The sequence below is a fragment of the Coturnix japonica genome, unplaced genomic scaffold, assembly GCF_054131305.1.
Source record: "Coturnix japonica strain WE unplaced genomic scaffold, WE-NBRP24 Scf041, whole genome shotgun sequence".
Lineage (NCBI taxonomy): Eukaryota > Metazoa > Chordata > Aves > Galliformes > Phasianidae > Coturnix > Coturnix japonica.
Window position 1 is genome coordinate 3,342,412 of NW_028188944.1, and position 21,090 is coordinate 3,363,501.

A 21,090-nucleotide genomic window follows, 5' to 3' on the forward strand; every position below is an offset into this window, starting at 1 on the left:
AGCATCTCCAATTTGGCCGCATGTCCCCATTTCCCCATATCTCCATGATGTCTCCGTACTACCATGATATACTCATATCCCCATGATGTTCCCGTATCTTCATGTCCCCATATCCCTGTGACCCCTTGTCTTCGAAGTATCTCTATAATTTCATCACTGCCCATGTCCCTATTAGTCTTTTACCTCCCAGTGTCCCCAAATGCTGTGCCACAGTTCCCCAAAGGATCAGCATCACACTGTGCAGCCTCACAGGACTGGACAGGACTCAGTGATGAGTCCTTGGACAAAGCCTTGATATGGGGACAGTGTCATCTCTGGGTGGTCCTGGAGGACAAAAAGTCCATGTGTGCTGAATGCTGGGACCTGGGGGCTTTGGGCTCAATGCCATTGGGATCCCAGCACTCAGTGTTCTTCCTCTGATCCCTGGCTTCCTCCTGTTTCCCTTGGCCAGGGCAATGGATGGCTGCATGCCAGGGCTCAGTCCATGTCATGGGAGTCTGCCAAGCCCAGGGGCATCTGGGGAGTGGGAGGGGCTCTGGAGGATAAATGCAGACCTTGCCTCCTGCAGCCTCACCCAGCTCCCAGAGCACAGAGGAAGATGAAGGCAGCTGTGCTCAGCCTCGTGATGGTCCTCGCTGCCCTGTGCTGCACAGTGGAAGCTCAGGTGAAGCATCCGTGGGGGATGTGGGCTGGGGCTGGAGGTGATTGGCCATTGGGGATCCCCGATGCGAGCATCTCTCTCACGCTCTCTCCTACTCCTCTCCCCACAGCCACTTGTGCAATTGCCGGACTCGGATGTTGCTGTGGTGAGTGTCCAGGCAGCCATGCTGATTGTGCTCAAGGGTGGCCCTCAGGCAGCTCTGCAGGAGTAGGTGGGGTCTGTCCCTGCCTGGCAGAGGCATCCCCTTTTTTCTCCTTTCTTTGGCAACCCAATTCTCACATCTGTTTCGGTCCCCAATCCCTTGTGTTTCATTTTCCCCCATTCTCTGTTCCTCCCTGATTAGCACCCCCAAGACTCTTGGCACCCCTATTCCCCTCCTTTGGGCCACCCTACCCCTACCCCGTCCCTATACCCAAACACAACACTGGGCTCCTCCATTGGAGAGGCGCACAAAGACCTTGGCAACCCTGAAGTTGGGGGCATGACCATGGCATTGAGTGGATTTATCATATCCCCTATCATACACCAGCCTCTGGTAAGACTGAATGCTTCAAAGGGTTGTTAAAAAAAGTGTTGAAAGCAATGGGAGGTTGAACATTTAAGAATTAAGAACATGGCTAGTTAACACAAGTGGATCTGTCAGTAGAGATGGTGCTACACAATCCAGCTCCCTACATAATGTAGAGGGAGATAAGGTCCCTGCAGTGCATGAAAAGAACATGTTGGGAAAAGCTGTTTGGGTCCTTCCAGCCTCTGGAAAGTGCAAACCTCTCCTTGGAACCATTTTTGCCCAGGGTGCACTTGGTGGGTGATGCAGAAAGGTGGGGATGTTCAATGTGTACTACAAGGGAATGTGATGTTGGGGGATTGAAGACAGTAATTCCATGACTATATATGTATACAGACTTGTGTGTGTAATGCATTTTATTTATTGTTTATTTGTACACAGATATGTTTTCTAAGTATGATATAGTGATATACAATTAAGGGTGGAATGTCATGGTCTTGTAATTTTTCCTATTGGTATTCCACATATCACAGCTAGTAAAACAAGTTTTCCTCCTTAGGTCTTTGCCGCTGCTATGTTTGTTTCCTAGAGCCGAGCTCCCACTTCCCTACCCCTTTCCCTTTTCCCTTCCCATTTGTTTGGGGCCAGGCGGACCACGGGTCTACTGCCCCCTCTGTCATGGACATAGACTAACCTAGATAACTCAATGACAGTGCCAGCAAGGAAAACCAGCCCTGACACAGCCATTCATATTGCTGGCTACTGACTGCTGTCCCGGAGTGCTGCTGTAGAGGCAACAGGACTGTTGTCAGACACACAAGACCTTCAGGCCTGCACAGATGCGAGGACCTGAGAGCACTGTGGCAGTGTAAATGAAGCCAGAATGAAAAGAGCACATTGTGCTGCTGTCCGTGTCTGTACCTCCCCCAGACCCAGACAAGGTAGGAAGAGAGAAGAGCTAAGGAAAAGTCTATTTTTAAAGCTTTTTATTTATTTCTTAACCTATTCAGGCATTCTGGTTCAATGTTTACACAAGCTCTTGGTGTAAGAAAGTGGAAAGTATGTAGGAAAGAAGTAGTGAAATAAATAGCAACATATTTACAGATTAGAGTATTAAACAAAATCAAAAATACAAACAAGAATAAAACATAAAGAAACATCACAGTGAATTGTGTGATGAAGATGTGCAGTTTATGAAAGCTGAAAGTGCGTATTGCAATAACTTCCTGAGAGCCTGCTTGATCTCCCTGTTCCTCATGCTGTAGATAATAGGGTTCAGTGTTGGAGGCACCAGTGAGTACAGAAGTGCCACTGTCAGATCCAGAAGTGGGGAGGAGAAGGAGGGGGGCTTCATGTAGGCATAAATGACAGTGCTGACAAATAGGGAGACCACGGCCAGGTGAGGGAGGCACGTGGAGAAGGCTTTGTGCCGTCCCTGCTCAGAGGGCATCATCTGCACAGCAAGGAAGATCTGCACATACGACACCACTATGAAAACAAAGCACCCAAAGGCTAAACTTACACTAAAAATGAGAAACACATCTTCCCTGAGATTTGATTCTGAGCAGGAGAGCTTGAGGATCTGGGGGATTTCACAGAAAAACTGATTCACAACATTCCCATGGCAGAGAGGCAGTGAAAATGTACTGGCAGTGTGCAGCAGGGAATTGAGAACCCCAGTGCCCCAGGCAGCTGCTGCCATAGTGGCACAAGCTCTGCTGTCCATCAAGGTCCCGTAGTGCAGGGGCTTGCAGATGGCAATGTAGCGGTCATAGGACATGATGGTGAGAAGGTAATACTCCGCTGAGAGGAAGAAGAGGAAGAAAAAGAGCTGTGCAGCACATCCTGCGTAGGAGATGGCCCTGGTGTCCCAGAGGGCGTTGGCCATGGCTTTGGGGAGAGTGGTGGAGATGAAGCCCAGGTCGAGGAGGGCCAGGTTGAGGAGGAAGAAGTACATGGGGGTGTGCAGGCAGTGGTCGCAGAGTATGGCTGTGCTGATGAGGCCGTTGCACAGGAGGGCAGCCAGGTAGATGCCCAGGAAGAGCCAGAAGTTCAGGAGCTGCAGGTGCCGTGTGTCTGCCAACGGCAGCAGGAGGAACTCGCTGATGGAACTGCTGTTGGGCATGTGCTGTTCCTGGGCTTGGAGTCCTGTTCAGAGTGCAGAAGATAATGACAAGTCCAGACCATTCTCAGAGACACTCCTTCTGCTATACTATAGATGTTGTCCTTTCTGCTTTCTGCTGTATTGTAAAAGATTTTCTTTCCCTTTGCAAAATGTTCATTTAACTCCAGAATTTGAAGTTATTTTCATGAGCTTCGCCATCCCTTAAGTAGCAGAAGTTGAGGGAGCTCTAACTTGCTTCTCCTTTCCTAATCATATCAAAGCCTCCTGGATATTTTCCTGTTTAGCCCAACTGCTTTTCAGGACTCCAGCCCCTATCTCTGTGCACTACAACTTCTCATAGAGAAGTCAGCCTTTTTGCAATATAAGTGAACTATTAATGTCTGCAGAAAAACACAAGAACTGAATGTGACTGTATTCTTTTAGGAAAGAGAGGCTGAAAGCACAACTTGTGTGACTGTTCACAAAACAACTGATGGACTGAAGAAATTCCGGGGAGTCTCAGAACTGTGTTTTAAATTTTACAGCCCATATTAGATTCCTGCCTCCAATCCTTTTTCCTTCCCTAGGAACAGGACATGGAAAATCCCTGCCTTGACTCTGCTCTTGCTGAGAACCCTTACAAACATTCTGCTGTGCAGTGGAGCTGTGATCCCCCTGCCCCAGGCAGCAGCTGTGGCAGCACACGCCCTGCCGGGGGGCTCCTTCCCCCCACACCACACGTCTCCCCGCAGCACCCTGGGCACCTCCCCAGGCAGGCTGAGTGCTGAGCCTGGCAGGCGGCGGAGTCCCATACCTGGCACACAGCCCCTGAGGCACAGCAGGGACCCTGCTCTTCAGGACAGCCCTGGGCACTTGCCTGCAGCCCTGGCTGCACAGCCTGCAGCCATGCTGGGACACGCAGCCCTCAGGGCTGTGTTCTGACGCTGAAGCACAGAAGCCCTCTTTTAAAGCAGAAGTCTTTATCCACAATAAAGAAACATGCAGATCTTGCAGCCATGTCTTCTATGGGATGTCCCACATTAATATAACCCTCTATTAAAAGCAGCTTCATTACCTACTGCAAGAGACTTACTGTGGCATGATCTGTGTACAATGTTCCAGCAGTGATCTCACAGCTCAATCACACAGTACACATCCTGTAAGCTCACTCCAATTTCTCTCCTCTGCTTCTGTCACCTGCAGGCTGTGCTGTGCACAAGAGCTGCTCCTGGGCACAGCTGTCTCTCTGCAGCTCTGCCCACTTTTATGAGCTCTCTGTGTCCCAGGAGCCCAGCCCAGCTTGGTAGCAGATGATGTCATTTTTATCCTTCCCATTCATGTCCCCTGACACGTCCCTGGGTCTTCAAGGCCAACAGCTCCTGAAAGACAACGGCATTAATGACTGTGCTTTGAAATTTGATGAATTAACCATCCAGTGATAAGTGACTAATTACAGATACCTGGGGCTGAAATGGAATTCAGTTCCCCACGGACCCACAGGAGATGGGATTCCTCTATTTCTGCTCAGATGTGCACAAGGAGATTCCTGCATGTGAGCTCCTGCTCTGAGTCCTCGGTCCTTCAGCTGGGAGGCAGCTGCTTACACACAGACACTGGGTGATGCCCAAGGTGCCTGGGCTGCTCCTGGATGTGTGTCAGTGTTTGTAAACTGTGTGGGAAATCCCTGAGATAGACACCTCCATCCTGGGCATCAGCTGAGGATCTGAAAGGGGAAAGACCTATTGTTGGCCATTCTAATGACAGCAGATCCCAATGTTTAGGGCACGGCAAAGTGCCTTTGTCACCCATCTCCAGGGAGCATGCAGAATTACACAGCTGACTGAATGCGTGAGCTCACAAAAGAAGAGCCAGATCTTTCTCTGTTCTCCACCTGCTGCATATTCTGGAGCAGAAGGCAATACAACGCTAACACACATAAATGGACATAACCATAACCTCAGTGTCATGGTTTAATAATTTTGTAATTTTACTATCAGTATTCCACCTCATAACATCATATAAAGCATGAATAATTTTACTGAATCTGCAACTTACAGAAGAAGACTACATCTCCCAGAGAGCAACACGATAGGTCACGGGACCTGGACTCTATATTAACTCTGTTGCAGACTAGACTGACGTCTTTCGAGTTCTGGCATTCAGGGGAGTGTGTGGGAGCCTTCAGCCGTTTCGCCTAGATTCACAGTAGGCCTCTCGGTTACAGGACTCATTCTCTCTCCTATTTTGCTTGATTCGTTAGCTCAATTTTCAATTATATTGTATTATATTGTGTTATCCTGTATTTCGATATAGTATTTAGTAAATAAGTGTGCCTCCTTAGATCGTTGCCGCTGTTTTCTTTTCCTAATTAACTTTTTCCTTTTGGCCTAGGGCCCCTGTGGGGCCCACGGCCCCTGTCACGGACGCAGGTGGATTTTTAGTTCAAACCGTGACAGATTTTGGTGGAGAATGCGGGCATACTGAGTTGCTGTTTTTCTGTGTTTTCTTCTGTTGCTCTTTTAGCTTTTAACAGAGCTATGAGGTTTTTTTTCCCTGTTAAGGAGCTATCTCGTGTTTGCGGTTCTGCACCTGTGAACTTGACCTTGAAAGTCCAGGTGGACTGCCAATACTCCAGTATATTTTATAAACACTGCTGAGCTTTGTTTTCTTTTACTTTTTTCCCCTCTATTGAAGAAAAATAAAGAAAAATGCTCCCTTTCCTAAGTTTGCTTTATAAGGTACTGCATTTCATTAGTTCCACTTTTACGATGCTCCAAACATACTGGACCATGTTTAAGCTAACCCTTTTTTCCTATGAAGTTATAGGAATGTATAATAGATTGAAAGCATGGTTAGCAATGCTTACTTGGTATTTGCATGCAGCTCCAGAGGGAGCTATTAATGCAACTAATGCAATCAATAGTACGGAAATGGTGGTTTTTGAGCGTGCTCTTCCTTTTTTCTTTGCATCCTTTAAGCAGTCTTCGAATGACCAGTTGTCCCAGTGGACCACACTGTCAGTCGTATTAATCTCCCTGAATTTACTGTTGGTTATTGTAGTGATCTCACTCAGTATCTGGATTTATAACATTAGGAGGAAGTCTTCCCTAGAATCAGAGAATACTGAGTGGCAGGGAGTGTGGAGAGACTTTGGAGAGACTTTTAGAACATCTTTAGTGTCATGGAGCTTTACTCCTGAACACTTAAAGAATCCTGAGAGTTTGACCGCATATTTGAGACAGGAATGTTGTGGCTCAGGCAGATCTAAGGAGGCACAAATGACTTGGGGCCTAGCTAATGCTTATCGGGCCTTATTCAATACCATTCCTGAGAGGGAAGATTTTGAGGTTGAGAGAGAGAGTCTCAGGGCCGAGAATGAGAGTATCCAATCCAAACTCGACACTCTCCAGTCCGAGCATAACGCCCTCTGGTCAGAGCACAGCGCCCTTCGGTCTGAGTGTAACATCCTCCGGTCAGAGAACAACGCCCTCTGGTCCAGCTACAACATTCTCCATCCAAGTACGACGCTGTCCAGTCTGAGTGCAGCACTCTCCAGCCCAAGCACGATGCCTTCCAACCCAAGTGCAACACCCTCCAGTCTGAGCACAACACTCTTCAGTCCGAACATAATGCCCTCCGGACCGAGCACAACACTCTCCAGACTGAGCACGATGCCCTCCGGTCCGAGCACAACACCCTCCGGTCTGAGTACAACACTCTCCAGTCTGAGCACAATGCTCTCCAGACTGAGCACAATGCCCTCCGGTCCGAGTACAACACTCTCCAGACTGAGCGCAATGCCCTCCGGACCGAGCACAACACTCTCCAGTCCAAGTATGACGCCCTCAAGTCTGAGTGCGGCACCCTCCAGGCCAAGAACGACGCCTTCCAACCCAACTGCGATGCCCTCCAGACCGAGCACAACACTCTCTAGACTGAGCACGATGCCCTCCGGTCCGAGCACAGTACTCACCAGACTGAGCACAATGCCCTCCGGACCGAGCACAATGCCCTCCAGACTGAGCACAATGCCCTCCAGTCTGAGTACAACACTCTCCAGACTGAGCGCAATGCCCTCCGGACCGAGTACAACACTCTCCAGACTGAGCACAGTGCTCTCCAGTCCGGGTACAACACTCTTCAGGCCAAGTATGATGCCCTCCAGTCTGAGCGCGGCACCCTCCAACCTAAGCACGATGCCCTTCAACCCAATTGTGACACCCTCCAGACCGAGCACAACACTCTTCAGTCCGAGCATAATGCCCTCCGGTCCGAGCATAACGCTCTTCAGACTGAGCACAATGCCCTCCGGACTGAGCTCAACACTCTCCAGACTGAGCTCAACACTCTCCAGACTGAGCACAATGCCCTCCGAACCGGGTACAACACTCTCCAGACTGAGCACAATGCCCTCCGGACCGAGCACAATGCCCTCCAGACTGAGCACAATGCCCTCCAGTCTGAGTACAACACTCTCCAGACTGAGCGCAATGCCCTCCGGACCAAGCACAACACTCTCCAGACTGAGCACAGTGCTCTCCAGTCCGGGTACAACACTCTTCAGGCCAAGTATGATGCCCTCCAGTCTGAGCACGGCACCCTCCAACCTAAGCACGATGCCCTTCAACCCAATTGTGACACCCTCCAGACCGAGCACAACACTCTTCAGTCCGAGCATAATGCCCTCCGGTCCGAGCATAACGCTCTTCAGACTGAGCACAATGCCCTCCGGACTGAGCTCAACACTCTCCAGACTGAGCACAATGCCCTCCGAACCGGGTACAACACTCTCCAGACTGAGCACAATGCCCTCCGGACCGACCATGACACTCTCCAGACTGAGCACACTGCCCTCCAGGCCGAGCATAACGTCCTCCGGTTCGCGTACAACACTCTCCAGTCCAACTACAACAGCCTCCAGACTGAGCTCGGTGCCGTCCAGTTCAAGCGGAACGCTCTCCGAGACCAGCTATGTGCCATCCGGGGTGAGCTGAATGTATGTAACCAACTACCAGGGGCACGTGTAGTCCAATTTGACCAGCCATTGGAAGCACATGTAGTTCAATTTGGCCAGCCACTGGTGGCGCATGTAGTCCAATTTGACCAGCCACCGGGGGCACATGTAGTTCAATCTGACCAGCCACCGGGGACACACGTAGTCCAATTGGACCAACTATCAGGGACACCAAATACAATGTTGGTTGCCCCTGTAAGAGGGCGAAAGACAAAACGAGTTTCAACTCAGTTAGAGAAAATGCAGAAGGAGTTGGAAGAGCGGAGGGAGTTAGTAGAGCAGGACTCAGGAGAGCAGGGGGACTCAGGAGAGCAGGGGGAGTCAGAAGACCAGAGGAAGTTGGAGGAGCAGAGGATGTTAGAGGGGTACAAGAAGATGTTAGAGGAGCATAAGAAGTTAGAGGAGCAGAGGAAGTTTGGAGAGAGGAAAAAGAAGGAGGGTTACCTGGAGGAAATAACACAAGCGTCAGGGTCAGGGTCAGAGTCAGAAGAGGAGCCAAAAGCCAGATTTTCTTTACGAGAGTTTCTCGAGTCCAAACTTAGAGATGGGGCAGCCTCACTGACACAGCTGCCACCATCAACACCCGGGACTCTTGATAGAGCAAAAGATGAGCAAAGTATTACAACCATTATTGATCGATCTTTTAAAATGAGTGAAATTCGAGATCTAAGAAAGGATTATACACGTCAGCCAAAAGAACATATGGTCACTTGATTACTTCGCTGCTGGGACAATGGTGCCAACAGTGCGTGGCTCGATGGCAGTGAAGCTCGCCAACTGGGTAGCATTTCCAAGGACTCACGTGTGGACAGAGGTATTGGCACAAGCCAAAATCCGTCCTACACCCTCTGGAAGCAGATGTTGATAGCGGTAAGAGATAGATTCCCCTTTAAACGGGACTTGGAGCCTGAGAGAAAGAAATGGACTGATATAGAGAAAGGTATCCAATTTTTAAGAGAAAATGCTCTGGTGGAAATGCTATACAGCCCCCAGTTCAATCGTAATGATCCAAACGAATTACATGATCCTGAAGCAGTCCGCGTTCCACGACAAATGTGGCGTGACTTTACAAAAGCAGCTCCAGAAAAGCATGCCAGTACACTTGCATTAGTATATGGCAAAGGGGACAGGAAACCCTTTGTGAATGAACTAATTGGCAGGCTTCAGGAACTTGAATTATTTATAGGCGCTACAGAAGTTAATCTGTATACTTCAGCCATTGTCAAAATAGTGGAAAGATTAAAAAAAATGGAGGGAACACAAAGTGATATTATTGACAAATTGGCTAATGTGCCTGATGTAGATGAATTCACGGTGGTACAAGATGATGGAGACAAGGATTTCCACGATCGCCTATTGAGAAAGCTAAACAACATGAGTTCCTCTCGACCTGTATCATCGAAAATCTCAACCATAAAAAAGAGACGTCCTCGTATTCAAGCAAATGACAATGATAAGACACCTCGTATTCAAGCAAATGACAACGATAAGACTACACGTCTTGCCTTGTTGTTTTTCCTCTGTAGTCATGGGGAGGACATGAAGAAGTGGTGTAATTCATCCACTTCTGCACATCAGGCATGAGTGAAAGAATTACAATGTGAAACAACCACCAAGGTGAACTCTTCCAAGAAGGGGAGAGTTCCAGTTGCTGCAAGCCACCGAGGTAAACAATAGAGGGGCCCTGCCCCCAGCCAGGGGGGGGAAAGGGACAATAGAGTATATTGGACTGTGTAGATTAAGTGGCCTGGCACATCTCAACCACAGAAATATAAAGCCTTGGTGGACACTGGTGCACAATGCACCCTAATGCCCTCAAGTCACCAAGGGACACAACCAATATATATCCATGGAGTGACTGGGGGTTCCCAAGAATTGACTATGTTGGAGGCAGAAATAAGCCTCACTGGTAAAAACTGGCAGAGACAACCAATTGTGACTGGTCCAGAGGCTGCATGTATACTGGGAATCGATTACCATAGGATGGGATATTTTAAGGATCCCAAGGGGTATCGATGGGCCTTTGGGATAGCTGCTGTTAACACAAACGGTGTTAAGCAGCTGTCAGCTTTACCTGGTCTGTCAGATGATCCTTCTGCTGTGGAGTTGCTCCAGGTAAAAGACCAAGAGGTACCAATTGCCACCAGAGTGGTTCACAGACAGCAGTACCGCACCAATAGGGACTCATTGCTCCCCATTCACAAGCTAATTCGCCAATTAAAGAATCAGGGAGTGAATAGCAAAACTCACTCGCCTTTTAACAGCCCCATATGGCCAGTGCATAAAACCAGTGGGGAATGGAGGCTGACGGTGGATTACCGTGGCCTGAATGAAGTCACACCTCCATTAAGTGCTGCTGTACCAGACATGCTAGAACTCCAGTATGAATTGGAGTCAAAAGAAACTAGGTGGTATGCCACCATCGACATTGCTAATGCCTTCTTTTCCATCCCATTGGCTGCAAAATGTAGGCCACAGTTTGCTTTTACCTGGAGAGGTATTCAGTATACCTGGAACTGTTTACCTCAAGGGTAAAAGCACAGCCCAACCATTTGCCATGGGTTGATCCAAGCCGTCTTGGAACAGGGTGATGCTCCTGAGCACTTGCAGTATATTGATGACATTGTGGTGTCGGGCCATACAGCAGCAGAGGTTATCAAGAAAGGAAAACAGATAATCCAAATTCTCTTGCAAGCTGGTTTTGCCATTAAGTGTAGCAAGGTGAAGGGGCCTGCCCAGGAAATCCAGTTCCTAGGTATAAAATGGCAAGATGGACGTCGTCACATCCCAGCAGATGTGATTGACAAAATCACTGCTATGTCTCTGCCCACCAACAAAACAGACACAATCTTTTCTGGGTGTAGTGGGCTTTTGGAGAATGCATGTCCCAAACTACAGCCACATAGTGAGCCCCCTCTATCAGGTAACACGGAAGAAAAATAATTTCCCATGGGGTCCTGAACAGCAGCAGGCTTTTGAGCAGATAAAACAAGAGATAGCCCGTGCCGTGGCCTTGGGGCCAGTACGGACGGGACAGGATGTGAAGAACATCCTCTACACTGCTGCTGGAGAGAAAGGTCCCACCTGGAGTTTGTGGCAAAGAGCCTCAGGAGAGACCCGAGGCTGACCCCTAGGAATTTGGAGTTGATCATATAAAGGGTCTGAGGAGCGCTACACTCCAACTGAGAAGGCAATCTTAGCCGTGTATGAGGGGGTTCGGGCTGCTTCTGAAGTAGTTGGGACAGAGGTTCAGCTTCTTCTAGCACCTCGCTTGCCAGTAATAAACTGGATGTTTAAAGGACAGGTTCCCTCCACCCATCATGCTACTGATGCCACTTGGAGTAAGTGGATTTCATTAATTACTCAACGAGCTCGAATGGGAAAACTCAGCCTTCCTGGAATTCTAGAAGTGATCATGGACTGGCCTGAGAGTAAAAAAAATTGAAACACCACCTACAGAAGAGGTATCACGTGCTAAAGAGGCACCACCAAACAATGAGCTACCAGAAAATGAAAAGAAATTTGCCATATTCACAGACGGATCATGTCGTATTGTAGGGAAGCATCGCAGATGGAAAGCTGCTGTGTGGAGCCCCACACGACAAGTTGCAGAGGCCACTGAAGGTAAAGGAGAATCAAGTCAATTTGCAGAGGTAAAGGCTGTTCAGCTGGCTTTAGATGTGGCTGAATGGGAGAGGTGGCCAATGCTTCATCTTTGTACTGATTCATGGATGGTGGCAAATGCCTTATGGGGTTGGTTGCAACAGTGGGAAGATGATAACTGGCAACGAAGGGGTAAACCTGTTTGGGCTGCTGAACTGTGGAAAGACATTGCTGCCCGAATAAGGAACATTGTTGTAAAGGTGCGCCATGTAGATGCTCATGTGCCTAAAAGTAAGGCTACTGAAGAACATAAAAATAACCATCAGGTTGATCGAGCTGCCAAAATTGAGGTGGCTCAAATAGACTTGGACTGGCAGAACAAGGGTGAATTATTCCTAGCTCGGTGGGCCCATGAGACTTCAGGTCGTCAAGGAAGGGATGCAACATATAAGTGGGCCAGAGACCGAGGGGTGGACTTTACTATGGACGCTATTGCTCAGGTTATTCATGACTGTGAAACATGCGCCATAATTAGACAAGCCAAGAGGAAGATACCTTTCTGGGGGAAGGGCGATGGCAAAAGTATAAATATGGAGAGGCATGGCAGGTTAATTATATCACCTTGCCACGATCTCGCAATGGTAAGTGTTATGTACTCACCATGGTGGAGGCAACCACTGGGTGGCTCGAAACATACGCAGTACCCCATGCTACCGCCCGAAACACCATATTAGGGTTGGAAAAGCAAATCCTGTGGCAGCATGGCACTCTGGAAAGAACTGAATCAGATAATGGGACCCATTTTAAAAATTCTCTTGTAACCTCTTGGGCCAAAAACATGGCATTGAGTAGATTTACCATATTCCCTATCATGCACCAGCTTCTGGTAAGACTGAACGATTCAACGGGTTGTTGAAAACTATGTTGAAAGCAATGGGTGGCGGAACGTATAAATATTGGGAGAACCATTTAGCAGAAGCCACTTGGTTGGTCAACACTCGAGGATCTAGTAATCGTAATGGTTCTAACCAATCCAGCTCCCTACGTACTGTGGAGGGAGATAAGGTTCCTGTAGTACACATAAAGAGCGTGTTGGGAAAAGCAGTTTGGGTCCTTCCAGCGTCCAGAAAGGTCAAACCTCTCCGGGGTACTGTCTTTGCCCAGGGACCTGGGTGCACTTGGTGGGTGATGGAGAATAATGGGAATGTCCAATGTGTACCACAAGGGAATTTGATGTTGGGGGAGTGCAGCCAATGATTTCTTGTAGGTATATAGGTAGAGTTTCAGAAATTTTTGACGAATGTCCAGTTAGGTACAGGACTTAAGATAGAATGGATTAATTTTAAGGAAACACTTTTTCTCTATATACCTTAATTAGGCATTCTGTAAGCAAGTTTTCTATCTGGACTCTGTATTGTGCAATGTCCATTCATGTGTAGAGCACACATGGAAAGAAGTATAAGTCAAATGGAAATCTGCTGTGGCGGCTGGGAAACAATGAGTGCACCTTGATGTGGGGGATGCCCTACTAGCGCTGCCATTCTCCTCCACCGCTGACATGTTTTCCTTTTTCTGGCAGTTTTGCCATTTTCTCAAAATTAATAAATAATAGTGGTTTAGGTTATAGAGTTTTGTTCTCAACTTAGAGATCTGTATGGAATAAATATAAATTGTTGAGAAAATAAGGTTGCTGATTACTCACAACTATACGTATGAATGTGTATGTATGTATAAGCAGAATGTAATGATGTAGAATAAGGGGTGGAATGTCATGGTTTAATAATTTTGTAATTTTGCTATCAGTATTCCACATCATAACATCATATAAAGCATGAATAATCTTACTGAATCTGCAACTTACAGAAGAAGACTACATCTCCCAGAGATCAACGCGAGCAGAGAGATAGGTCACGGGACCTGGACACTATATTTACTCTGTCGCAGGCTAGACTGATGTCTTTCGAGTTCTGGCGTTCAGGGGAGTGTGTGGGAGCCTTCACCGTTTCGCCTGGATTCACAGTAGGCCTCTCAGTTCCGGGACCTCGTTCTCTCTCCTATTTTGCTTGATTTGTTAGCTCAATTTTCAATTATATTGTATTATATTGTGCTATCCTGTATTTCGATATAGTATTTAGTAAATAAGTGTGCCTCCTTAGATCGTTGCCGCTGTTTTCTTTTCCTAATTAATTTTTTCCTTTTGGCCTAGGGCCCCTGTGGGGCCCACGGCCCCCTGTCATAGACGCAGGTGGATTTTTCATTTAAACCATGACAGCAGCGCTGTAGAGAGACAGCTGTGCCCAGGAGCAGCTCTTGTGCACTGCACAGCCTGCAGCTGACTGAAGTAGGGGAGAGAAATTGGAGTGAGCTTACAGGATGTGTACTGTATGATTGGGCTGTGAGATCACTGCTGGAAAATTGTACACAGATCACGACACGGTAAGTCTCTTGCAGTAGGTAATGCAGCTGCTTATAATAGAGGGTTATCTGTATGTGGGCCATCCCATAGGAGATCTGGCCACAGGCACTACATATTTCTTTACTATACAAAAAGCTTTCTGCTCCAGCTGAGGGCTTCCGTGCGGCAGCACCAGAGCACAGCCCTGAGGGCTGCGTGTCCCAGCATGGCTGCAGGCTGTGCAGCCGGGGCTGCAGTTGGGTGCCCAGGGCTGTCCTGAAGAGCAGGGTCCCTGCTGTGCCCCAGGGGCTGTGTGCCAGGTATGGGACTCTGCCGCCTGCCAGGCTCAGCACTCAGCCTGCCTGGGGAGCTGCCCAGGGTGCTGCGGGGAGACATGTGGTGTGGGGGGAAGGAGCCCCCCGGCAGGGCTTGTGCTGCCACAGCTGCTGCCTGGGGCAGGGGGATCACAGCTCCACTACACTGCAGAATATTTGTAAGGGTACTTTGCTAGAGGAGAGCCAAGGCAGGGATTTTCCATTTCCTGTTCTGAGGGAAGGAAAAAGGTTTGGAGGCAGAAATCTAATACACGCTGTAAAATTTGAACACAGCTCTGTGGCTCCCCGGTATTTCTTCAATCCATCAGTTGTTTTGTGAACAGTCACACAAGTTGTGCTTTCAGCCTCTCTTTCGTAAAAGGGCAAACTGACAGAGTAAAGCAGTTAATCTGAGTCAAAAGTTAGGTACGTGGGCCAATAAACAAGTAGGATGTGTTGTTAACATAAAGGAAGAACATCCTGCTTACTAAAGGGAACATTGCCCAAGAAGCCGTCCAGGACCAGACTACCTCTATCAAACATGACAGGGTTAAAAGGACAGAGTGAGAAAGACTTTGAGCCTTTGTGAAAAATATGTCTTACTTTATCCCCACGTCCACTGGAGGGAGACCCCCCACTACAAACTGTGCATTTGCCAGAGGGAGAGGTGGTATGTAAAAGTGTTACTGGAAACAATGAATAAGTAGTTGGGTTCCTGAAAATTTATTGAATACGTATGAGCTTGGCTTTGAAATATGTAACGCTTTGGCTTGCTGGTGTGCAAGACAGAAAAAGTGATCCTCCTTGAACCCAGCATTGAATAAATGCATACCTGCTTTATAATATAAAAACTGGGTTATGGAGTTTAATTCCTCAAGTCAATTTAGCGGCCCAGATGAGACCAGCTCTAATTGGCGGCTGGACCAGCTGAGAAGGGGAACACTTTTGGTGCACCCTGAGATTTCTCTGAAGGACTCCCTTCCTCACCTGATCACTGCAGAGACAGACAAGGACCATCCATACATGGACCAAGTATGCGTATGGTAAGGGGAACTCATAAGTCCCAAGGAGACATCTTACACAGTTTACAGCCATACGTGCTGCTCCTAGGGAGGTGAGCTCATGGCTTTGGTTGCCAGCTGGGGTAGGAAGACTCCTTGGGTGAGTTCCTAGGAAAGCGAACTGTCTGTCATATGAATGGAAACAAGAGCGAGAACTCTCTCAGAGGTGGTTGGCAATAGGACAGACCTAGGTTGGACTCTCCTACGGGTATGGGATATAATGGATATCCTGTCAAATGGTAACCTGGGTTCTCCAAGTTGTAATCATGGGGTTTATAGGTTGCATGTCCAATGTTATCATCTGCTGTAAGTGTTTGGTACCGTGTGTCAAGCTGACTCTGGAAAAAACCTTAAAGTTTGCAACTGGTTGACCAGGGTAACAGGCTGCCCAGGGAGGTGGTGGAGTCTCCTTCTCTGGAGATATTTAAAACCCTCCTGGACGCCTACCTGTGTGACATGGTGTAGGGAGATTGCTTTGGCAGGGGGGTTGGACTCGATGATCTCTAGAGGTCCCTTCCAACCCCTACAACTCTGTGATTCTGTGATTTTGTAATTCCAGCTAGAAGATGTTGTCAGCATTGTGTGTTATGAATAAACCATGGTTTTTGATCTAAATGTCAGAGTGAGTGTAGTGTGAGTGAGACACAGAACAGCTGCAGGGCGAGTGCCGAGTCCTGATCCATATTTCCTTCCTCCTGTGAGGGAAATGGCCAGAGATGGACAAAGTGAGAGACCCTGTGTTGTCTGTCCACTCATATGTGCTTTCTGCTTGTATATAAGAAGATGGGAATTTGTACTCTATAGATTAGGAAGAAGGTCCTGAGGAGAGGTGTAGATTCCACCCAAACAATGAGTGTCAGCCCATTTATGTCATACTATGTACTGCTTTCAAGGAAGTATGAGAGAGATGTTGGCCAAACAATGCTGGTTCTGTGGCGAGGACTTTATAACTGAACAATACAGATTGTGAATAGAAAGATATATGGTATTAAGGGTGTTTAAGGGAATTAAAGAACTGAATTGTTTGACAAACCGTTTTGAAGGTATAAGAAAGTGTAATTGTTAATGGCATATGGAAGTTTACTTGATGATATGTGGAAGTGTAAATGAGGGTAGAAGTAGTGCAATAGTGGAAACTGGCTTTGACTGATGGAGTACAGGAGCTGGGTCAAAGCAACCCATAAGTCAGAGGAAGACTTCTGGCAAGTCTCAAAATTTAACTTGATGATATGTGGAAGTGTAAATGAGGGTAGAAGTAGTGCAATAGTGGAAACTGGCTTTGACTGATGGAGTACAGGAGCTGGGTCAAAGCAACCCAGAAGTCTGAGGAAGACTTCTGGCTTCATCCCAACGACCACTGGGGCAAGACCCCCCACTACGGACTGTGCACGCATCAGTAGGAGGGACAGCATGTAAACAAGTTCCCAGATAAACAATGAATATGTTAATGATATCTCAGAAATTTGATGAATATCACAGTATCACAGTATCACAGTCTCGTGCGGGTTGGAAGGGACCTTAGAGATCATCGAGTCCAACCCCCAGGATTTGAACCTCCTGTGTAGCAGAGTGGCACTTCTACCACCTGTGCCACAGGGGGGATTCGAACCCAGGCTCCAGTGTTGCAAAGCAGCATTCCTACCACTGTGCCACCGGGGCACACATATGTATACACTTGCTATATAACTTTGTAACGCTCCTTCCTTTCGGTGTGCATGATAGAAGGAGTGATTCCCCATGTGCCCAGTGCTGAATAAACACATACCTGCTTTATAACCTATCTCTGGTTATAGAGTCTGATTCTGCATGTCAATTTTGGTGACCCAGATGGAACAATCTCTGCTTGGCTGTGGGACCAGCTGAGAGAGGGAATGCCTTTGGCATGCCCCGAGATTTCTCGGAAGGACTCCCCTTCCTCACCTGATCACCACAGGAGCAGACAAGGACCATCCATCGGCAGAAAGGTATGTGTATGGGATAAGGGTAGCCCGTAAGCTGTAAGGAGACGTCCTACGCGGGATATAACAAAACGGTTGTTGCTTCCCCTGGCCGAGTGAGCTCACAGATTTGGTTGGTTGCCAGCTGGGGTAGGAAGACTCCTTGGGAGTTCCTACAAAGGGACCCATAAGTCGTACATGGGGAACATAAGTCGTATGTGTGGAACATAATTTGTACGCAGGGAACATAAGTTGTATGCAGGGAAAAGGCATCTTGTGGAATGATTTGTGAATTTCTGGGACCATAGTAGTGGGAGCTACAGGTTGCCTTATTACTGTTATCATCAGTGAAAATTATAAAGTTGTTATTGCTGCTATTACCACCTATTGTTTGTGGCCAGTTACCGTGTATTTGAGTAACTGCTATCAAAGCGCTAGTAAAAGGGTCTGCAGCTCTGACTCAGTGAAGTGTGAAGCCGGCAGTGTATGTGATTGAGAGTATGAAATATATGGTTGTCTGATTGTTTGTTTACATATGATAGATAAAATTGCTGCTAATACTCATAATAGTTTGCATACAAGTGTGAGTGAGTTGGAGTTCTTGCCTTGTAAGTTGGTTTTCCCATAAGAGAAATGGTTGGCGTGTTTTAGGGAGGAACTGAAGTGATTGTGTGTGTTATATGAGTAAATGAATTATTTGAAGTAGAATGAGAATGGAAGAGTATAGTTTATAAATTATAGTGACAGACCAGAGGAACAGTGTCATTTTCACAGAACTAGAGAGTGTTATCCTGTATACATGATAATTTGTTTAGTCTGTACAGAAATATATTAAGGTTGTTGGTGTCATTTGTACCCAGAGTGCAGGTGCGACTGGTGGAACGAGTTTGCAGAATTGTTTTGGGGAAATTTTGAAGTACGAGGAGTTATCTGTGGGGACTCCTAGAGGATAGTGAACCAACAGAGGAGCACAATGTGGAGTTTGCAAGGAAAGGACATACCTGAGAAAACTCCCCTCAGGTGTATTTTAGCACACTGGCAAGAAATTGCAGGAGAGCCAGGGGGTAGCCTGAGTAAAAAGACGCTGATAAAGTACTGCAATCAGTGGTGGTTATTGTGTGAGTTAGAATATGGGGAAAAGTGGCCCCTGAATGGCACTTCAGATTAACAGCATTGCAGGAGGTGGGGCCAAGGGCAGTAAGAAGGCTGCTTGAGAAAGAACAGTGTGCCATCTGTAGGGAAAAAAAAAAAAAAAAGGACAGTGGAAAAAGAATGCCCACAGAAAAGGGAGGGGGCCTGGGTTAAGATCCAAGCCCCAGTGAAAAGGGACTGACATGAACCTGGGGAATCTACCCTAGCGGATCCACTGGATAAAATAAAGCTAGGGAATGAAAAACAAAGAGGAGAATTTTTGGTGCATACAGGAGCTACTTATTCTGTTTTAAATGAATCCTCAATGACACTGAGTGAAGATTTTGTGATGGTAAAATGGGCCACAGGTCAAACAGAAAGGCATATATTTCTAAACTATTGAAGTTTGACTTGGGAAAACAGATGGGAATACATAGATTCCTATATATGCCAGATTCACCAAAATGTCTTCTAGGGTGAGACTTATTGGAACAGCTGGAAGCAGAAGTGAAATTTGAAGAGGGGAAAATAACATTTAAAGTAAAGGAAGAGCCTGCAATAGAACTACTTAGCTTGGCCTTAATAACTACCCCAACAAGTACAGAGATACCAGAATAAGTAAGGGACCAGGTTTACCTAGGAGTATAGGAAGTTGAAACCCTAGGCCAAGCTAAAAATGCATCCACTGTAGTAATAAAAATCAAGCCAGGGAGTCAGCTCCCACGAATTAAACAATACTCCCCAAGGACAAAAGATAGAGAGGGACCAATAATTGACCGATTCATAAAGCATGGCCTGCTGGTAGAGTGTGTAACCAATGTTACCAGTCAAAAAGCCTGATAGAAGTTATAGAATTGTCCAAGACCTAAGGGCAATCAATAAAATAACAGAGGACTTATACCCTCTGGTAGCTAATACATATACTCTGCTCACCAAGTTATCCACTGAACTAATACATGGTTTACTGTCTTGGATTTGAAGGATGCTTTTTCTGCTTACCACTAGCCATGGAAAGCAAGCTGTTATTTGCTTTTGAATGGGAAAATCTGAGTACAGGACAAAAATCGCAGCTTGCATGGACTGTGCTTCCACAAGGATTTAAGAACAGTCCTGTGATATTTGGGAATCAGTTGGCAAAGGACTTGGAGCAGTGGGAGCGCCCATCTGATGCAGGGGTATTATTACAATATGTGGATGATCTTTTAATAGCTACAGAAACAAAGGAGTCATATCTGAAGTGGACAGTTAGTTCGTTGAATTTCCTTGGACTTAACCAGTATCAAGTTTCCCCACAGAAGGCACAGGTTGCTCAACAGCAAGTGACGTACCTGGGATATGAGATGGCTGCAGGGATGCGGATGCTGGGACCTGCCCGGAAGGAGGCTATTTGTCAAACCCCTGAGCCACACACCTCCAGAGAGTTGCGGACATTCCTCGGAATGACAGGATGGTGCTGTTTATGGATACCTAACTACGGAATAACGGTAAAGCCGCTCTACGCGATGCCAAAATCTTTCCCAAAGGATCTGATTTGGGATGGGGAGGCCAGAAGTGCATTTCAGCAGTTGAAACAGGAGTTGATGAAGGCCCCAGTATTGGGACTCCCAGATGTCACTAAGCCCTTTCTGCTATACTCCTATGAAAAACAGGGGATAGCCTTGGGAGTTCCAGCCTAAAATCTTGGACCATATCGGAGGGCAGTAGCTTACTTCTCTAAACAGCTTGATAAAGTAAGCAAAGGATGGCCTGGAGTCCTAAGGGTTGTGGCTGCCTTGGTAATCAATATCCAAGAGGAACGGACGTTTCCAATGGGGCAGAAGATAACTGCATTGGTATCCCACATGGTCTCTACAGTGCTGGAGGTAAAAGGGAGACATTGGCTTTCCCCTCAGAGATTTCTGAAATATCAAGCCATTCCAGCAGAACAAGATGATGTAGAAATAACAGTAAAAAATATTGTAAATCCAGCTGCTTTTCTTAGTGGAATTACAGGAGAACCCGTGTCTTGCAACTGTTTAGAGACTATTGAAACAGTATATTCCAGTCGCAGAGACCTGAAAGAAGAACCATTGGAGGATGCGGAAGACACCTGGTACACAGACGGGAGCAGTTTTGTTCGGCATGGAATTCATAAAGCAGGATACGCAGTAACAACCATTGATAAGGTAATAGAGGCTATGTCCTTGCCTCCAAACTCCTCAGCACAGAAAGCTGAAATAATAGCCCTCACAAGGGCCCTAGAATTGGCAAAAGGGAAAAAGATAAACATATGGACTGATTCAAAATATGCCTTTAGTGTTGTTGATGCACATGCAGCAATATGGAAAGAAAGAGGACTGTTGTCAACACAAGGGAAAGGTAT

General features: G+C 47.0%; 1 protein-coding gene and 1 long non-coding RNA gene across 2 annotated transcripts in view; one reads left to right on the forward strand and one right to left on the reverse strand.

The window, feature by feature from the left end:
- The first annotated feature begins 581 nt into the window (after positions 1–581).
- The window catches only part of LOC146752810 (uncharacterized), a 64,044-nt gene continuing 43,535 nt past the window's right edge, over positions 582–21,090 (forward strand). The window contains exons 1-2 of the long non-coding RNA XR_014940406.1: positions 582–664; positions 771–806. This is a non-coding gene — a long non-coding RNA (uncharacterized LOC146752810). The remainder of the gene's footprint in view (positions 665–770; positions 807–21,090) is intronic.
- On the reverse strand, positions 2,189–4,772 carry LOC146752811 (olfactory receptor 14A16-like). The gene is made up of 2 exons (XM_085531318.1): positions 4,367–4,772; positions 2,189–3,317 (listed from the first exon to the last, which is right to left on the reverse strand). Exon 2 carries the CDS (start codon positions 3,292–3,294, stop codon positions 2,329–2,331), a length of 966 nt encoding a protein of 321 aa, XP_085387444.1. The 5' UTR covers positions 3,295–3,317; positions 4,367–4,772; the 3' UTR covers positions 2,189–2,328.